The sequence below is a fragment of the Tachypleus tridentatus genome, chromosome 5 (genome assembly GCF_004210375.1).
Source record: "Tachypleus tridentatus isolate NWPU-2018 chromosome 5, ASM421037v1, whole genome shotgun sequence".
NCBI classification, from domain to species: Eukaryota; Metazoa; Arthropoda; class Merostomata; order Xiphosura; family Limulidae; genus Tachypleus; species Tachypleus tridentatus.
In genome coordinates, this window is record NC_134829.1 from 28,561,112 (window position 1) to 28,582,772 (window position 21,661).

The window sequence follows — 21,661 nt, forward strand, 5'->3', positions numbered from 1 at the left end:
GACTTTAATTTGTTGTACTATTTACTGTAGGTAGTGACAGGGTCAAAAAATAGTTCTTACTTTCAGTAGTATCCATTGTTAAACCACAACAATGGAAAGATGGTTTGAAATAATGTGTAACAAGATGTTTAACATAACAATTTTAAAAATATATTGAATTTAACCTGCCACTACAATTTATAGTTTTACATTTAGAAATCTGTGATACATGATGTCTATTTACCAGATATGAATTTAGCTTGTTCCAAGGAAATAATTAACTTTTTTTTTACCTTGGAATTTTTCATTGTGATTATTGTAAGAAATAGCTTAACAGTACTTAAGTCTATTTGTATAAAATGAAATATGCTAATTTGAGCTTCCCTGACATCTGCAGTGAGCATTTTTATAAATATTTGTATATGTGTAATATTGTTTTTTTCATGGTTTGTTAATATTACTATATATACTTCTTTTGAGATACAACCAGGTGACATAAGTATATAAGTATGAAAAAAAGACTAAAACATTAACTCTTTGGCTACCGAATTATTATTTTTAACTAATGCTGATTGCCACATTCTTTTTGCCTGTTAGTACCAAATAGGGGTGCATTACATAAAAAGTTTATAAGTTCACTGCAAATGAATATATAAACATGACATTTTCAAAGTTTGTTTGGAACATACATAGTTGGTTAGCCAGTCCTGTTCAAACATTTCCATTTCTTCCAGAATTTCCCACTGCCACCAGACATCCTGTTCTGAACTTGTCGATGGGGTGAAATTCCTGAACTGATTCCTTAGGTCTTTCCTCAAACTGTGGTCATTCTTCCCCATGATTTCACTGACCTTCCCCTAATAGTAGAATCATACCCCCTCAGGGTGTTAACTATGCCTATTCACTTGGTTGATTCTAACTTGCTCTGTCTTCTTTTTCTACTTTCTTCACCACTGCCTTCTGAGTCTTCTTCTGAGCTGTCATACTCAAAATATACACTCCGTGAGTCTAAATCATGATGAATGTCTGCACAAAGCCATCTTGGAAAAGGTGTTGACAAAATTCTTCCCTTTTTTCACATTCCTGAAACAATACTAATCACTTGATCAGGTTCATGAATATATAAATAGTATAAGATAAACGTCTAAGATTCATGAATATTAAGTGGGACCTTTGAATTTGCCTGTAAAATGCTGTTATCTATTGAATAAAGAGGGCACTATGAAAATTTGACTATAGTCACAAATAGCACAAAGCCATAGAATTGAGTACAGTTAAATTTGGCAGCAAAAGAGTTAATAAATAAGTAAGCTTTTCCTAATTTTTTTTCTCATTTCTCCAAATTGTCATATGTTTATTTAGTAAGAAAATGATTTGCTACTAAAAAATTTATTGTTTAATCATCAACATAAATTTATTTTTGTTTAAAAGTTAAGCCATTATTTGATAAATTAAGAGGCCACAGACCATAATGATAGTGTCATACTGCTGATAAGTATAGTGGAACGCTGTTAAGCCGCGGTATTTGGGGGGTCAATCTGCTTAACCGTGACTTAAACCTTTGTGACTGAAAAGCCGAAGTCACCAACAGCTCCGCCGAGGAGCCTCATCCGGGCCATTGCGTCATCATTATACTATTAATGTATAGACTATTCAGATACAATTGACAAGTGCCATTTTAACACAAATGACCAAATTTTATTTATTTCCCAAATTAAAGCAAATCCTTTTTAAATATCCCCTTGAAGTTATAAAGCCAGGATTAAATTTGTAAGCCGCATTTTTACACGTTCTTAAATTAGCGGTGAGCTGTGATAATCCTCGCTCACATTTGTCATGTCAGTGTCAATGACAAGGAGAGTGTGAGAAACTTTAAAAAGCCAGGTAGTAGATTTAATACATCAAAAATTTTGGGACAAGACTTGATATACCGGCTTAAGCGATTTCGTGGTTTACTGGCTCACAGCTTAATGGCGCTCCACTGTACATGGATCAACTCGGTGACATTTTATTAGTTAGTTAGAGGTCTTTAGTCATAGAAGAAACTAAGTATTTGTACTAATAACACAAACACCTTTCTCTGTTTTATTAATTATTATTTCCTGCAAGAAATGAACTGAAAAAAAATCATCACACCCCTCATTTAATCTCAGCTAATTCTTTCTTTAATATTTGTGTAATTAATAAAATGACTACCATTGCACATTGTTTCAAACATATTTGACATGAGAACTGCACTTATAACATGGGTTTGTCTCATAAAATTCTTCTTGAAGCATGCCAAAGCACATATTACATCTTACACGTACTAATTAAGATTAAATATTTGTTGCATCTTTGCTTTTATTGGAAACAATACTGAAGAAATAGTCTTTATATTAATGGGTTCTTTTTAGAATTCAAAGATCTGAAGATGATCCAGAACTTCAGAAAAAATGCCAAGACTTTGAGCAAAAATTGTAAGTTTGAAAATTGAAATTAGTGAATGTAAAATAATTTAGTAGAGGAAATCTAGAGTTGAAAACTCTTCAAAAACACTTGTTACAAGTGTTTGCTGTAAACTATTTATTTTCAAATTTTCATTTGTCACCCCACTTCTTGATGTGAAGTATAGTTTTCATTACATCTGTAAGAAATGTTTCAGTTATTTCCATTACTTAGTTGTTATTCCAGCAGTTATAACAAGAATGACAGCACAAGTGTTGTTAACCCTTTGGTACCAAGCACAGTGTACCCATTGTTTGAGTGCAAAATTGCATCATTGTATTTTTAAAAATTTATTAGAAAGTAAAGCTGCATTTGTTATTCTATACATTCTTCAATACACCAAAGTTGAAATTTATTCAACAAAAAAAAAAATTTTATTTCATTTTATACATGAAATTGTATTTTATCTCTAATTTTAATTTTGGGTTTATTTCAGCACACTCAGAATGAAAACAATGTTTGAGAATCACCCGAGTTATTTTCTGAGCACTCATAGCTCCCTAGGAAGAAAAGTGAACTAGTTTTTATTCAGAGTAGAAGCAACTTTAACCTTATAACTTTAGTAAAAGTGTTATTTTATCATTTCAGCTAGTCACTCTTTACCAGTCTTGGTTGTCATAGTTTTATACAAATTGCTTATATCTTGGCTATAAGCTAGTTCAATGATGTCTCTTTTTCTGTTTGTTTAAACTGTACAAGCCAATATGGTGAAAACATGTACAAATCAGACCGAAGTGATAAAATATTAGTTTTGTGATATGTAACTAGAAGGAAAGATATTTCTGAACAACTTCTTAATTTTTTAATACCTTGTTGATGCTTGCTTTATCATCTTATGCTTTATTTGACTTAATGGTATGATAAATGCTTTTTTGCAGAACAAAGGCAGGTTGAGAACTGATAGACTTTTGCACTAAACCGTATGAAGTTTTGTTTCATCAAATTGATACATAAAAAAATATATGTATGTAAAATAATATAAAAAAAGATTTAAAACTTATTAGATGTGCTAAATAAAGCTGCCTTATTAACAGCAAAAAAATTGGCTTGCTTGTAATTTTAGTGTGATAAAGCTATTTTTATTATACTTCAGTGATAATAAAAACAGTGTAATTGCATGTAGTGCTTTTTAAATGAAACCAAAGGCAAAATTTATAGAATTATAAAAGAAAATCTTGAGTGTTAACCCTTACAAGAATTTAGGAAGTCACAAAAATTAGCAATTGAAATTTACAACAAAGATAAGCATTTTTAATTGTTTCTTTAAAACAGTTTACAAAAAAGTCTTTTTTGAATTTCCAAAACTGAGAATTCATACAAGTATCAGATATAAGAATATTTTATGTTTTTAGAATCATTATAATTATTTGAAAGATCATCTCAAGTTGAAAACTTTCATTCATTAATTTTTATTTATTTATTTGTTTCCAGTGCAGTAAAACAAACCAGCTTGGATACTTTAAGGTTAAAACAAGCACAAGCTCCAGATAGGTTAGTCTGATTAAATTTTTTGTGTCCTAGCATTTAGTTATTCACATTTATTGCAAATTGGTTTTAGTATAATTGAATGTTAAAATGAAAATATGTTTTTAAAAGATTAATCTGTAAATTCTAGATGCTACATTTAACATAATTTGGAACTTTTATTTGAATAATGAACCAAGCATTGTGGTATTTACACCATTAATTACATACAGTGTATATGTAGCCTTTAGTTATGCAGAAGCACACTGTTAAAGAAACTTCTTTATCCTTCTGATAAAAAATTATATGAAATAGATACTTGTTTTATGTATAGAGTTTCTTACTTCCTTCAACATGCTCAATCAGTTAAAAATGATGCTTTAAAGACCTTGTAGTCTGAACTTTACAGCAGAACGTTCTGTTTTGTTGGAGTGTGTGTACAAACTAAATTGCATATATGTATGGTATAGAGCATTGTTTGCTCCATCTGAAGCTAATTTAGTGAAAGCACATGTGAAATTATCTGTTCAAAAGTTTATGTGACTTGTTTGATTTATTTTGCAAAGATTATTAACTGTATTAACAGTAATAATATGTTTAACATCTGATTTACACAGTTTTACACATCAGAAGTTTTAACTTATTGCGAATATGTGTTTCAGTATTATCCGATTTTGAAAAAGATCAAAACTGGTTATATTGGGATCAGAATTCTAGGGATTGTGACAACGTTTTTGACAAAAGAATTTAAAGAATTTCTTTTGATTCAAACCAAATGCCTTTCCATTAACAAGTACGCTGCCTTACCCCTATATTATTATTATTATTTGTTGATTTATTTTAACATTTATTTTATGATCTGTGATTCTAACCCATTCAACAATGCTTTTAGTTTACTTCATCGTGCACCATTCCGTTTAAGATCAGTTTTGCAACTTGTGATGTTCGTAGACCCTTGAAAAGACATAAGCCATAAAGTCAGGTAGAATGAATAAACATTTATCTGAAGTTGTTTGTCATTTTCATTGAAAATGTTAGGAAATTATCTTTTGTTACAATTAACCAAACAGCTAAGAGTTGTAGAGTGAAAGTGACCTTTGAGAGGAAGAAATTTAAGACTGTGATGCTCAGTGTTAAAAAACTGCTTTCAGTGCTATTTTGGAACATTGAAACAAGTATTACATTATCAGTGTTACCTTTTTCCTTCAAGTAAAGTGATGACATAATGTTTCTGATGAATGTAAATGAACATGATTCAAAAACTTATCTTTTTTTACATTTCTATAGCACCATCACAAAATAAACAAAATGATGTAGTTTCTTATTGAACAACACAACCAATATTCATAATTCATATTTAATATAATCTAAAACTTCCAAAATTAAGTTAAATTAAGAACAATTATGATTTAAATTTTTGAAGGTGATTTAAAAAGAAAAAAAGTTCATGGGTCTAATGCAAAATCATTTATAGAGAAATGTTCAAATGTCGTATTCAGTTTTTATACTTAACTGTATAAAATGTTATAATCGGTACTCTGGGTGTAATTAATTATTTTTAGGTATTCACTGTGCAGTATTTCCTAACAAGAATAATAATTAATTTTGAATATGCTAATTTTTATTTCAGTCAAGAAACTTCAACAGAATTAGAAAGTCTTCTTATTGATGTTCTGGAGGAGATTGATCCACTGGCAAAAATAAGTGGCAAGGAATCAGTGAAGTCTCTATGTGCTGGAAATAATGCAGCTGATTTTCTTTTAATAAGTTCTCAAAGCTCACAAGCGCGCTGGATAGTTAGTATTTATTAGATTAAATATTACATCACATTCTCTGTAATTATGACACTATGTGACAAAATTTTTCCTTTTTCTTGTTCCTGGGCAGAAAGTGTTATTTCCCAATGCTTATGCCTAAAGTAAATGGAAAAGACCTATTTTTCTCTTCAAAGTTTGCTTTTGTGACTATGACAATGAAGTTTTCAAATTTACTCATTTTTCAGAACATTCTAGGTAGATTCAGTGCTGAGTAACTGATAGAGAATTTTCTAGACTCAAGGAGTGGGGTGTGTTAGATGAAAGTGTGCAAGTTGAAGTAAGAAGAAGCATCACCGACATTTTTCAAGCTTTTTCACTCGTCAAGATAGGCTCTGCTTCTGCCACAGTGTATCTGGTCTGTGCGAGGCAATTGGCGTTGCCTGTAGCCCAAATGAGTGGTGCCTCTTCATTGATAGTTCATTCAGAAGCCTCAAAACTGTGCTGCTCCATAATGGGAATAAGTATTCGTCTCTTCCCCTGGCTCATTTGGTGTGCCTTAAAGAAGAATATAACAGTTTCAAGACCTTGCTAGAAGCCTTGAAGTATGATTAGTATGGCTGGGAGGTTATCAGAGACTTCAAAATGGTGGCATTCCTGATGGGTCTCCAAGGAGGCTTTATCACGTTTCCCTGTTATCTTTGCCTTTGGGACAGCAGGGACAACACAGCACACTACAACAGGAAGCACTGGCCACAATGGATCGAGGTCTCTGTGGGGAGGCATTATGTCAACTGTGAGCCACTAGTGGACCTCCAGGTATTGTTCCCACCATTGCACATAAAATTGGGTCTTATGAAACAATTTATCACAGCTCTTGATAAAGAGTCTGCAGCCTTCAAATACCTTCGAAACTTCTTCCCTGAGCTGTCTGAGGCAAAGGTCAAAGCTGGTGTCTTCATTGGACCACAAATAACAAAAGATCTTGTAGTGCACAGAATTCCCCAAGAATCTCAGTAGGAAGGAAAAAAAAGCTTGGGGCAGCTTTGTTGCAGTGGTTTGGGTCTTGGGTAATCACAAGGCTGAAAATTATGTGGAACTGGTTGAGGCTCTGGTGAAGAACTATGGCAAAATGGGCTGCAGGATGTCCCTGAAAGACCATATCCTTGATGCTCATCTTAATAAATTCAAAAAGAACATGAGAGCATACTCAGAGGAGCTAGGCAAGCACTTTCACTGAGATATACTGGACTTTGAATGCTGCTACCAAGGAGTGTATAATGAAAACATGATGGAAGACTGTATTTGGGGGCTGATACATGAAAGTGATTTAGATTACAGTTGCAAATCTCAAAAAACTACTCATTTCTGAACATTTTTGTATAACTTTAGTGTAAATACTTGTAAATCTTGATTCATATGTAGTTTTATACAGACCTTAGGTAAATGAAAATGTACAAGTTTGTCCATTTTTACATAGAAAATAGGTTAATTTTTAAATTTCGTTATCCAGGTCACAGAAGCAAAGTTTGAAGGGAATAATGGCCATTTTCTTTACTTTCACAACATAAGCAATTAAGAAAACATGCACTATCTAGGAACAAAATTTGTGTTACATAGTGTTATTATTGTTTCAAAACATGATAAAAATTTTAAATAATTAAATTAGTAATAGATGTATTGAAACTGAAAATATTACATATTTTATTTGTGAGCAAGGTTGTGGATCCAGAGTCCTGAACTTTAGCCTTTGATAAAGTACTAACATGTTGCATTTTCAGCTGTGCACTTCATCCAAAGGTGACAGTCAATTCTGCTATTCACTTAAGAGTAGCTATATAGGCAATGTATGCTGTAGCAGTTCTAAGTTACATGTGGCTGTTTCTTTGACCTATGGCCTAACTTTTTGGTCATTGTGTAACATAAGATGCTGTTCTAAGTTAGAGATGACTATGCCTAGTCTTTTAACACTTGGCTTGGCTGTTCGGATATCTTGTTGCATGAGATGCCATTCTAAGTTACAAATGGGTTTGCCTCCTCTCATCTTTCACCTGTCCATTTGGACATTTTGTTGCACGAGATGCTGTTACAAGTTGCAAATGGCTCTGCTTTCTTTGATTTCAGACATGAATATTTAACCATTATGTTACATGGAGTGCCATTCTGACTTAAATAATGCTATGCCTATTTCTTTTATCTCTGACCTGACTATTTGATCATTGTATCGCATGAGGTGCCTTTCTAACTAGCAGATAGCTACATATGTTCCCTTGACCTCTGGCCTAGGCATTTGGACGTTGTGTTGCATAAGATATCAAGATATTAGCAAGCTTTACAATTGAATATATGAAACTTGACAAATTGTTGTGTTTTACTTAAACATAAGAACAAATGAAAAATTAGTAACTAATTAATAATCATGGTTATGGTGTAGATGGACAATAATTATTAAAGCATTTAGTACATTCATTTTAACAAAGATAAGATATGCATGTATGAATGTAATATATTTTACACTGTAATATAAACAGATGTTAGTTTTTGTGAGGATAATATTGAAATCAGAATTTTTTGTAATATTTTATTTTCCTCTATAAGAAATTATAATTCATTGTTTAATTTCTTTTAATGTCTCAAAATGATGATATCTTTTTAACAATAACAAACTTAGATATTAAATTATATTAGTACACCATTTTTCTTATTGTGTACATTTATATATATCTATATGGTTGTGTTTTTCCATAATAATGCTATTAAAACTTGTTGATTCTGAAATACTCAAGAGGCCCTTCTATGTTAAATTTACTAACACCGTTAGTGGAGTGATTTATACAAAACAAAAAGTATACAGTTATAGCTAATCTTAGTGCCTTTTTTTAAAAATAAAAAAGATGAAAATGTTTGTTGGGGGTTATGTTTGTTTTGTCTTTCAAGAGCTTTGATACAGATGTTAAATGTCTACATAAATGATAACTTCCAATAACTTCTTTCCTAAGTAGCTATTCTCAATTAGTGCTGCTCTCTATAAACATTTATTTTGCATGCCACAAGTCTTGAGTTCCCATGTACCTTACAATCAAATGGTTGAACTGCATCTCACATGTAAATCATCATGTGACAGCCACTACCAGTAAGAGTATGATATACTCTTCTGACATATGAGACTCTATTCGATTCTACTGAACAATCACTTCTCCTTTGGATGTACACAAGTCAAGATGTTTTTGATGTACTCTTCTATCATGTTTTTTGTTCAACTTAGTGAGTTTTTTTTGTTATTCTGAAGTGGTTGTTTTTTTAAAAGTTAATGACTTTTCAGATAACTTATTTTTCCATTTTATCTTTTTTCTTTCCACATCAGACATTTGTTTTTGATTTTATATTGTTACACAACGAATTACAAAGCTCAAGTTACCACTTCAGAGATAATACGTTCTACTAGCACACTTATACAAGTTACAGATGGAGGTGATTCCTCTTTGGACTTATTGGTTATCATTCACCAGGGGATTGATCATTACATGAGTCAACCTGCCTCTTCTGATCTTTCTCCTATTCCTCATGAACATGCAGAACCTGTTCAGATCAAGAAGTATTTTGCAGTCTGTTTCCCTGCTCATGCCCCTACTGTGGAATCAGCTAGGCCTAATATGGTTTTCTTAGACATGATATCTCATGTAGGTTCTGCTTTATCCATTTTCCCGATTTTATATAACCCCCTTTTTTTTTGTTACATTTGATAATATTTGATATTAGAATTTATTCTGAGCATTTTGTTTCTCAGATGATTGATGGTGCCAGCATTTCTCACCCTCTATGAGCTTTAGATAACTTCACCATAACTTACCATCAGGCTGAATGTCTATTTCTCAATTCTCAACAGTTAGGATCAATTTTACTCGTGGAGAGTGAACCCTGATCTTTTATTTGTTTATCCCAATTGTATCACCTTCAGTTTACTCTATTGATTCTCCAATGAAACTTATGTGACACCCGCCTCCTTCCAAAACAATCCACAGAGATCCTGAGGGCATTTTTTAGGGATAACCTCTTTATTATTATCTTCACATTGGTACATTTGTCTCCTTTAGCTCTATCCTTATGCATGTGGTTCTGCTGTTGTTGGGATCTCTTTGGGAAGGACACTGTTTTGTTCTAGATTTTCTTGCCACCTACTTATCTCTGGAACTTACATATGGTCCTTTTTTTACAATACAGTGTGTTTTTGGTACTATTCCTGAAAATATGGAATCTTGTGTGGAGCCAGTGAGACAATAAACTACTTTTTCTTTTTGGTGGATCGTTTGTCTCATTCAGATCTTTCAGTCCTCCACACCTTTATTGCTCCCTTTTGGAGATGTAGTCTGCTGTGGAAGCTTCTGTCTCCTTGAGTCAAGCATGTGCAAGGTCTCTTCAGTGGGCTCTGTAGGACCAGTGGAATCTTGTGCAAAATTTAATAGAAGCTCCCTTACCCCTTCTCTTGATGATGATCTGCATTGGTGGTTGTACATGGTTCATAAGTTGGTAGGTATTCCACTTCCACCTGCTCATTTGGATGTGCATACCTTTGTGGACACTTCCCTCCAGGGCTAGGACACATGGGACAATAAACAAGAAGCTTGAGGTCTATTGTCTCCAGCCAAGTGATATAACCATATGAATATCCTGGAGCTTCTAGTCATACTTAGTGCTTTGGATCATTTTCTTCAACTTGCCAGGAATCCATTCCAACAGTTCTACAGTAGTGTCTGTCTTATATCAGTATCCAGGATGGTACCCATTCTCATTCCTTTTCTGATCAAATCTTGGATCTTTCATTTTTGGGTCCACATGCTTGGCATTTGTCTCCTTGTGTGCTATGTTCCAAATGTATTCAGTCCAGTCACATTTAGTCATTCCCATCCTGACAAAGTTTATCTGATGGAGTGATCTCTCGATCCTCTTGTTTTACAGTGGTCATGCCTTCACTGGGGTACTCCTCACCTTGATGCATTTACTACATTCTTCAATAACAAGTCACCTATGTTTTGATCACTGGTTCCTCATCCCCTTGCTCTGACTGTCGATGCATTCAGTCAAGATTTGACCAACAAACACCTTTATGTGTATCCTCCCTTTCATCTTCTTCTTAGGGTGATTTTTATCATCCAGATCAATCCTTGTCAGGTCCTTCTGGTTGTTCTTTACTAGCCAGTACAACTCTGAATACCACAACTGCTCCACCATTACCTCTTTCTATTACTCCATCCCTTTTACATCAGTCTTGCTCACTGGTGTTTCATCCAGCTCTTCATAACCTCCATCTTCATGCCTGTTTTTTATCCAGTCTTTGGAAATGAGATCTGATTTTTTCCCAATGGTTCACTTCCTTTTTCAACTTGTTCCATTTGTCCTTCTTTTAGGGATGTTCATCAGTGTAAGTGGAATGTTTTCTGCCATTGGACTTCAGGTCAGTCAACCCATTGTTTATCATGTTAGGGATTTCATCACATGGCTATCTCCTTGATCTAAGTTCTGTACAGTTCCAAACCACTGGAGTGGTGGACTATAGAAAATCCCTTCTTAATATGATACTTATATATGGTTCAAATAATGTTACAACCATTCAGTTGAGAGTAGGGTGATAGTGTTCTGTTAGTGTAGATGATGAAATGCCCTACTACATTTCTGTACAAGTTTATCCAAGGAAATGTGAAATGTTGTATCTTTAAAGTGAGTCATTGAAATAGTTTAACCCTTCATTTGGGATCCCTCATACTACCCCCACATGGATGTCATTTCTCAGTGACTGGGTTTTTTTATTCAGAGCTGAATCAATCAACATAAACTCTCACACATGTCTTATAAGTATCTCTGTGCCTTTCTCAATTATTCTTTTATTCCCTCCAGATATGTTGTGGTTCATGGTGGTTGATCCTACAGATTAATCCACTTCTTTATCTTATGCTGTCCTTTAGTGATTTTCTTATTTGAAGGATGTTATTGCAGTGGGTGTGGTTACTGTTGGATTGGTTTTTAGTATGATAGCTTACATTGCAGAGACATCTTTACTACATTGTGTGGATGTCAGGTTTCCAGATCAGTTAAACATTTTACACATTACTATTGCACATCCTATTCAAAGAGCAGTTGTTTTGAAATTCTCTCTGTTCTGTTGAACTTGAGGTGAAGACAGTATGACCCTTTTTCCTACTTCCACGAGATGGATAAGATTTAATTTTAGTTGACTGCTACTGGTATGATCCTCCTTCCTATCTCCACATGAATGTTGTTCCTGGCAGCTGGGTTTTGGATATAATTGACTTGTGTACAATCCATCATGCCCCAACCACTACTATATCTAGGGGCATGTCATTTTACTTTTACCCTACATTCCAGTAATTTGTGGGATTGAGATTTGTGATATATATATATGGTGGTTCAGATCTCTATCCCACCATTATTTCCTTCCATAAGGATGTACTATTCCCTTTTTGTCTCTCTCATGTCTACAGCACCTAATTTCACACAGTTGTGGTGTAGTCACCTACATACAATCTTCTACTGTGAGGATCTACTCTTTTTAAGGTGTTCTTCAGATGCTTTCGAGGAATGCTTCTTTGTTTTTCCTTTGCACCTGTTCCTCCAAGTATTTAATATGGAATTCTAGCTAATTATGTGAATGGAGGTAAAGTACTGTATTGGAAGATGTAATTTTCCTATACTAAGAATATATTTCTGATACACACTTTCACCATCTCACACTTCCCACTCTTCCTCCCCACTGAAAACTGGTGTTTCATTTTCTAACAAATCTCAAAGTGATAGTTCAGTAGAGTCAAATAGAGGGAGTCACATCCTTCAGGAGAATGTGTCACACCCTTATTGGTAAAGAGTTGTTGCATAATGATTTACATGTGAGACACATTTCAACCAGTTGATTGTAAGTTATGTGGGAGATCAAGGCTTATGGCATGCTGTAAATTTTTTCCATATACAGGGAAGCACTGAACAAGAATAGTTACTTATGTGAGTAGAGGTAAGTATACATTGAAATTATTTTCAGTATAGAAAAATTATAATATTTGTATTTATTCATTTCCCATCAAGTGTATTAATATTAGAAATTTGTTTCAGTTTCATACTTATCTCAATTCTTTCATAAGGTACTTTTCTTCTTTTCAGAATTGGAATCTTCTTCTGAATATATAATCAGTGACAATGGAGTTATTGAAAATAATTTTTCTAATTTAGATCATAATAGTAGATTCGAAAAAGAAAGACTTCATTCTAATGGAAGTAATCAGATTTCTTCCAAACATATTTCAGATCCAGGTGCAGATACAGTCAGCAAAGCATGTGATATGAATTCTGAGATTACCGTTACACACAGTACTCCAGCAGTCCCAAGTATCAATAATGGAAAAGAGTATAAAGTCTTGAGAAGTGGCAGACTTATTCACGGTGTGAACCAAAAACAAACATCTGACACAAAATGTTCCATCAGTGAACAAAAGACTAGCTCACTGAATGACAGTTCTCTGTTATTTGCCAACTCAGTGCTGTCTGAAGATTGTAATACTAGAAGTAAGCATAAAAGAACTTTGAAAAATTATGAAAATGAACAAAATACCACAGAGAAATCTGTATTAGCAAGCAGATCACCTTCTAAAAGGAAAAGTGTTGATTCTGGTGGTTCAAGTGCACTGAAGAATAGAAAATACATAAGGAAAGAATCTAGTGTGACAAGTATTGTAAACATGGAGGGAAAAAGACGTTTTAACAATACTTTATTAAAAGACTGTGATAATGTGACTTGCAGTGCATCAACAGATGAACCTGATTCTATAATTCATGATGATTTTGTTACTTTAGAAGACTTTGACAACAGAGTAGTCGGTGGTGTTGACAAGAATATGTCTGAAGAATTATACAGTAATTCTGGCTATGATTTAATTAAAGAAAAATATACAGTTAGTGAAAGTAATTCTTACTGTGAGGAAACTAGAGTTGTGAATGCTGTGTTGCAAGGTTTACAGCCTTGTAAGTATATCCAATCTAAAAGTAATACACAAGAAGAAGAAATGAATTGCTATCAGAAAACTACTTTGTTGTCCTCTGAGGAGTATGCCACCACTCCAGATTTAAATATTCTGGAAGTATCAGAAGGACCTTTTAGGTGTTCGTCCCAGATCCCGAGGTCTAATACAAAAGACCACCTAAAAAACAATGGACAAAAAACTGCTGCTTACAATATGTTTTTCATCCTCAAGAATCTTTAGATGAACCTTTGATGATTTCACCAACTCCAGTAAAAGAAGATAGAAAAAATGATTCTAAAAATAATTTTAAAAGATTCGAGTACAGTAGGTTGGAAGCACAGAAGGAAATTATCAGTGATAACTTCTGTCCTAAACAGGAAATGCAAATTAGCAGCTTTTGCACCCCACCTCATTGTCTAATTGATCTTACACATTCATCTTCATCAGACGAAAATGAATCTTATGTTTCAGAATCTAAAACGGCACTTTCACAGAATAAAATGAACACTGAGTCTTCATGTTATGCAGATAATAATGTTGAAAGCCAGGTTGACAGTTTGGTATTTGATGGGTTTGGCATGACCTACACGTTTAGAGATTCTCATCCAGATATTGTTGAGAAACCATCTAATAATTACAGTGACCACTTAAACCGGGTAACTCCTTTACCTTTTGATAAGGATACTTGTAAGAGAAATTTAAATTTCCAACCTAAAGGTTGTCATGATATTTCAGTTAAAGAAATGGAAAGTAAAAGGTTTGAATCTTGGTGTAATGTATGTGAGAGAAGTCTCATTTCATGTACGTGCTCTTTAATAAGAGCAAACTTAAACACTCTGACAGACTCTGAAATCTCTCCTATTCTTAGTAAATCAAAATCTAAACCAGGGTCATATTTCACACCAGATAAAGAAAAACCTAAATCAGGTCCTGATGTAGCAAAAATTGAAGGCACACATGAATCAGGACTCGATATAACAGCATATGAAAGAAAATATAAATCTAGACCTGATGTTATAGGAAATGAAGGAAAACATGAATTAGAAATTGATGTAGCAACAGTTGAAGGAAAACATGATGTAGGAGCAAACAAAGGAACAAGTTATTCTCTTCAAGCAGAGGGAGGTGAATTACTCAAATTTTCAGGTATTTTAACCTCTGCTGAAGTGATACTACCTAAAACAAATGCTGATTTGACTGGTCACCATAATAGGAGCTCATGTGCTTCTGTTTCCTCTACAGGATACGTATCTTTTGACTTTACAGACTCTCAGATTGAAAGGATGATGCATCTTCTTCTTAGAATGCTGGATATTAAACAAGATACTTAGTTTGTTTGTTTTTCTTTTTATTTGTCAGTGTAAATACTTTATGAGAAGCCCATACTTACAGTGTACCAGTTTTAAATGCTTAAAACTCCTGCTACCTTACTTACATAGATATTCTTACATTTTGTTTTTCATATTGAGAACTATGAATGTAAAATAACTGTAAATATTTTTTTAAATATGAGATCATTTTTAAATACAAATTTGTGAATATCTTAAAGTTGTATGTGTGTATCAAGCTGTCTATGTGGACATACCTTCTAATGTGGTAGAATTTTTTTTTATGTGATTGATCTGTACATCTACCATTGTATATTCAGTCACTGAGTGAACAGACAGTTTCAGTTTATCTAAATTAATAACATTTCTAGTTATGAGATAATGAGCACTGCCTATTGGTGAACATGTATAAATATTCAGTCAAAAGGGAATTGGTTTTAGTTTCAATTACCCACATTAGTAGTAGTACTTATAAGGAAATCAGTATTGATGTACTGTGTTTTTATGGTGTGCTTTTATGTAGATGTGCATTCACTTAAACTATTGGCTTTAGTTTTACCCTTTGTAGTAGTAGCTAAATAGTAAGGTGATATGTACACTTTATCTGTATTGGTTTACAAATATTTGGATTTATTATGTGTTTGTAAATATGTGTATGTATGTATTGTCACTAAATGAATTGATGATTTTGGTATTAGTTAACCAAACTAATAGTTTCTGCCATATAAAGATGATCAGTTCTATGAATGTATCTCTGTTTACTGGTATACATTTACAAATACACTCAGTTACAAAGTGAGGTATCTTGAATAACACGAGAAAGATAATTCCGACTGTCTCTTTTAGCATAACGGTATGTACACAACTCAAAATCACTAAAGTACAAAGCCAATGAATAAGATACAAGATTAACAAGTTAATACTAGAAGTAAATTATATAACTAGCTAATAGGGCATTTTCACAGTAATTGGAGCTTACTTAAGAGGAAAACTTGATAAAAGTGTTTTATTGGGAGTGGTAGTATTACTGTTTATACAGCAGAATTAAGTGCCTTCTACTTGTATCATCTTTGTATAATTGTTTAATTCTCTGAATACAGGAAAGTAGATTTCAGTTTTGCTTTTATCCCTCAGTTGAAAGGAAATGAATGGATTGGAGAGAAAAAATATTTAAAATTTACATTAAATATTTATTTTAACATATATTATGATAAGTAAATGAAAAATGGGAAATAAGCTCATTTGTACAGAAGTTAAATTTTTGCACAAAACAAAAGTACTGGTATTTGTAAAATATTTTAACTAATTTACTATTCAATGTTTTATTTAGAAAATTTTGGTAAAACATTTAAATTTTATTATAATGTTTTTAAACAAATGTTTATAATAATTGCATTTGTAGAATTGTAGGGGAAATGCAGATTAAAAATAGTGTTGTATACTTTGGTAAGATTGAATAATAAAGATGTTTACAAAATTTGAGAAATTTTTTCATAAATGTGCTCCATTTTCTGCACCCCAAATTTCATAATCTGAATAGATGTGTAACAAAAAAGGGGATAATTATTCTTATCTCAAGTTTTTTAAAGAGTTATGAAAACTGAATGTACCTAAGGTTAGGCTTAAACCATTTAAGGTGACATTGAATAAGATGTAAAGAAAATAATTTTGATAAAAGTGAATGTAGAGATGACTAATATCAACTCGTTAAAAATAATGCAAACAAGATAACAGAGATGGCATTTGTATCATCCATATATAATAACACAGGCAAGAGTTAACATATAGCAATATATCTAACTATTTAATCACAATTGAGTTTATCTTAACTTTGACTGTTAACATTCTACTACACTATGTGTGTTTGCAAATGCCATCCATGCTATTTTGTTTGCATAGTTTTTGAAGAGTTTAGATTAGCCATCCTTACTTTTACTTCCTTTGGTTATGCACTGTTACCTACCAGTAAATGATCCATCATAACATCCTTTTGTGAAGCATGATGAACTTTGAAGATATTTTGTAGATCTTCCACTATATGTGTGTGTCAGCCTTAGAACCCAAGTTTTATCAAATCAAAAGCACAAAATTTGTTCAAGCTATTTCATAAATTTGACAAGCATGGATTGAGTTGGCTTACTGTGATTCAAGTTTTTTGACATTTTTCTCATGAAAAAAATTGTTTGAAAATTTGCAAATTATTGGCCTTTATGGGTTCATCAACTTCAAATCTTTCTTTGTCAAGTTGATAATAGTATCATCACATTAATTTTCATTGTATGGATGAAGTTGTTAGTCTGAATTACATTTGTATGTGGTTTCAGAGCTTTTGTTGTTCTGAATGCCTTGCTGTATTTTTTTTCATTTCAATTAGAAACATTGAAGATTTTCTTTGACGTATCTTTTGGATGGACATAGTTTAAAAACTTATGAATATTTCTACTTTTGAAATGTTTTTATATATTCTTCAACCTCAAGTCTGTAGGGTAATATTGCACTGTCAAACCTACAAATATTTGTGTGTGTTTTCACATACTGTGTGATCACAGTGTACTTACTTATATCACATTTGAACCAGACACACACACCAAATGAGTGTTCTACAACTGAAACTCTTTCTAGTAAGGTAGTTTTTAACAACTCAAACTACTAACTTTCTCTTCTCACAAGCAGTGCCTGTCTCAGATCTAATTTCAGGGTCATAAGATGGCCACTAGGAGAGTGGTAGTGTATTTTTCATGATATATAAATACTCACCTTGAATCTGACCTTGATATTTGTCATATACCAAATGAGTGCTGTACCAATTGAGATAATAAGGTGGTTCTTAGCTACATAAGGCAAAATATTTTTAATTGTTTTACTCCTTTAATTTTTGTAATTGATGTAAAACTTCTGCATGTGAAATATTTTTTTGAATACATCAAGTTTTAAGGGTTGCACAGTGACTAAAGTTTTGATAAATATCATGATTTAGGATACTTTCATAATAATAAACAGGAGAGCTTCCGGTGGCCTAAAAACACAAGCACTCGGGTCCCCTCCCTAAAAAGGGAGTATTAGCCACTCAGGCAGTATTATGGTGCCAGCCTCTCATTGTTGCCTAATAAGCATTGATTTCCTGGAATTGGGACACCTCCTTCAATCTTGTGTCATAACTTGAAGCAGATACTGGGTTTGCTGTTCATCCCTTGTCAGGAGATGATTGTACTCTTCAATGAGAGCAACTCCATCCTATTCGTGATCATTTGTGACAGTGAAGCTGTTGAGAGCCTTCTTTTAATCTGCTCTAACTGGCCAAGTGTCTGGATCCTGGTTTAGGAAGTCAGTGTCCAGATGAAACATTTCAAAGAAGAATAGAGACCCACTAGTCACAAGATCAGATACCTGAAGCTGCCAGTGTGACTGTCTGTCACTTAGGAGCATCTTCTCTTCCTTGTTGTCCATAAGTTTCTTTATAGAAGAGGGCACAGGTGGATCATAAAAAGGAAGGACCAACAGCTTCTCTGACAGGTACCAGAGGTGTGATGAGAACTTGTCTAGAACAGCTTTTGATACAGCATTGTTGACAGTGGCATAGGCATTGAGAGCATTCAGAAGATTTAGGTCATTGTTTGGTGCTGATGCAGACAGAGGAGCTTCAGTCCATGCCTTGAGGTAGATTTTAACTGGAAAGACACACATCTGCTGAATACCATTCTTTTCCCTGTCTGTCAGTTTAAACTGGTCATGAAAAAGCCAGATCTTGAGCAAGTATATTACCTTGGATATCCATCTAGTATAGTGCATGGAACCAGGTGCCATGAAGTGGATGCCCCGTGAGGAATGACTTCCATGAAGATCAATATGAGTTCTTTGAATTCCCAGTAGTCATCACAGAGGTCCTTTTGCTCTGTCAATGACTTTTCAGCCCAAGTCGCTAGCTCTGGGTCTTTGACGAGATCAGTTATTTCCTTGCCATCAGCTGCAGTTGCATGTGAATTTCTGTCAATAAACTCCTACTGATTTTGAAACTTCTTCAAAATCAAAACACCTGATTCTTTGGTAGTATTCATGAGTGTGGTAAGTAAAAGCTCTCTCAGCAAGAAGCTTTAAGATATGATGGCAGCATGCCAGATACAAAAGATCCTTCTGCAGTTTCTGTTCTATGAGAACACATGCATCTAAATATCACCCAATATTAGCAACTACATTAAGGTAAAGTGTTAACCTACTAATTTTTGCCAGTAAGTCACTTTTTAACAACTCAAATTACTACAGTGCTAAACATGTCACCTATGTTGCCCTTGCTTGCAGTGGTTGTGACTGTCACTGCATTTTGCATTGGGAAATTATGATTTCAAAGTGTGGTTAACATCCTATACTTTCCAAAATATATAATTTGGAACTGAGGAAAAAAAAAAGAAAGACAATTGTTTGTTTAACAAAATTTTTACTTATTAATGACAGTGGTTTTGCCAGTAAAGGGATCATCAGATAATTTATTGCAATTTATTATTTGCTGTTTACTTAGTTTATTTGAAAATACAAGTAGAGATATAAAAATTATTTAATAGTTTATAGATTATTATAGTGTGTGGAATTTAATGGTAAATGTAGAAGAAAACAAAGTTAAAAATTCAGATATAAATTTGCAAAACTATACATTAGATGTAAGATAGGAAAGCAATTTCTTGCTATAAACATTTCACACTTGTGTTTCAAAAAAGTAGACTATACAGCTAAGGTGCTGCAAGTTAAGACAAAAGGAATGTTTTGGAATTAAAATAGAATTGCTGATCCAGAAATATTTATAAAAGCTTTTGAAACATAAATTATGTTTGCATTGTCTATTACTAGTAGAGTTCTAGGGTTGACATCAAGCACATAGAAAAGGTCCATTAAAGTTTCTGTAGCTGTTATTTTATAACCACAGATTACCATTTGATATGGTACTGTTAAAGGTTAATTAGGTTGAAAGGCAATTATATAGATAATTCTTAACAAAATTGTAAAATATTAGCTTAGAAGTAAATAAAATATTTTGATGGTTGGTATCTCAGCAACTTTGTTTTCTTTATCCCTGCAACTTCCAAGCTCAATGAAAACACCTCTTAGTTTGAACTAGTGGCTTTTGGTCTGGTTTCTTTAAATTATGAACTTCTTATCACATTTGCAATAGATGGACTTTTCCCTTTACTGTCAGTTCCCGACTTTTTATGTCTTAGCTCTTTGTAATTTCATCTGTTTGGGCTTTGAGACATATTCTCAGTATTTTGTTTCCTTGGCTTAATACCAGCTGCTGATTCTCATAGTCTCAGAAGTGTGGCCAGGTTTCCCAAAGCCTTAACAGTTCCCTCTTTCTGGTATCTTCTGGGGAGATCTCTTATTCCCTACAAACATTTGGTTGTAGTCCCTAACAATATGTCCTTTATGAAGTTACACCTATTATTTTATGATTCTTTTCCTTCATACACTCTCTAAAAAAAGTCTAATTTATAATTCAGCTTACAAGAATAACCTGAGAAAGAAAAGTTGAAAATTATCTCACTAATAAATCCAAAGTCACATTCATACAGCCAACAACAAAATTATAATACAATAAGTAAAAGTAATTAACATTGATGTACAACTCTTCTGTTCAGAAAAACTTGAATTAATTCAGGTGGTAATACTGCAATATTTTAGAATAGTTCAATTCTATAAATCAAACTAATTTCTTTATAAAAAAAACCCAGAAACTGCCAGATATTTCATCGTAAGTGGACAAAAATCACTATATAACTTAATAAAGACAAAATTGATGAGTCTATCACTATTCCACTTCCTAAGATTCAAAGTATTATTTCACTAATGCAAATAAAATCTAATTCACCATGTTTTTCTTTCAGTGTGAGTAGCATAATGTGTTCTAGTCATTCCCAGCTTTTTTCCAACTGAGGAGCAGATAGTTCCAATTCCAAAATTTCATGAACCACTTCAAACATAATTAACTTTTTGAAATGCTTTTATATTGTTACTGTAGTAACTAAATTTTAAAACATGAATTTTTACTAATGTTGCAGAAATTTTGCTGTGGCATGACAAATGGACGTCACTGATGTAGGCCATTCTAGCAACCTTTTATCTTTTACTTATTGAAAACTAAACGTTTAACAGTATTTGAGCTAGAACTGAATTACTTTCATCTGAACTCAATCTTCGGACTTGAGCTTATATTCTATAGTTGTTCTGTCATAACAACTCGTGTACAGCCATACTATCCATCTTCTTATTGACAGATCTATATGTGGATTACTGAAGAATATAGCCACTAATATAAATTATTACAGACATTGCAGTACTTCTTTTATATGTGGAGAGTCATACATTGGATTCTCTGAAAGCCGAACTTGTGTTAATGTCATATTTGGTGGATAAATAGCTTATTTTTGCTAATTTTTATAATATAATTGTATCAAGGTATCTATCACATGGCCTAGCGCGTAAGGCGTGCGACTCGTAATCCGAGGGTCGCGGGTTCGCGCCCGCGTCGCGCTAAACATGCTCGCCCTCCCAGCCGTGGGGGTGTATAATGTGACGGTCAATCCCACTATTCGTTGGTAAAGAGTAGCCCAAGAGTTGGCGGTGGGTGGTGATGACTAGC

The 21,661-nt window shown here is 33.2% G+C and overlaps 1 protein-coding gene across 4 annotated transcripts in view; it reads left to right on the forward strand.

Annotated features, from left to right (window-relative positions):
- Positions 1-16,522, forward strand: part of LOC143250809 (uncharacterized) — a 29,916-nt gene extending 13,394 nt beyond the window's left edge. For 2 of the 4 annotated variants that reach the window (XM_076501833.1, XM_076501831.1), the window contains exons 6-9: positions 2,376-2,438; positions 3,898-3,957; positions 5,561-5,726; positions 12,996-16,522. In XM_076501833.1, the coding sequence (XP_076357948.1) occupies positions 2,376-2,438; positions 3,898-3,957; positions 5,561-5,726; positions 12,996-13,034 (328 nt within the window). In that variant the 3' untranslated portion in view covers positions 13,035-16,522. Of the gene's footprint in view, positions 1-2,375; positions 2,439-3,897; positions 3,958-4,822; positions 4,913-5,560; positions 5,727-12,995 lie in introns of all 4 variants that reach the window. The other 2 variants (XR_013028365.1, XM_076501834.1) reach the window with 2 other exon arrangements.
- The last annotated feature ends 5,139 nt before the right edge of the window (positions 16,523-21,661 follow it).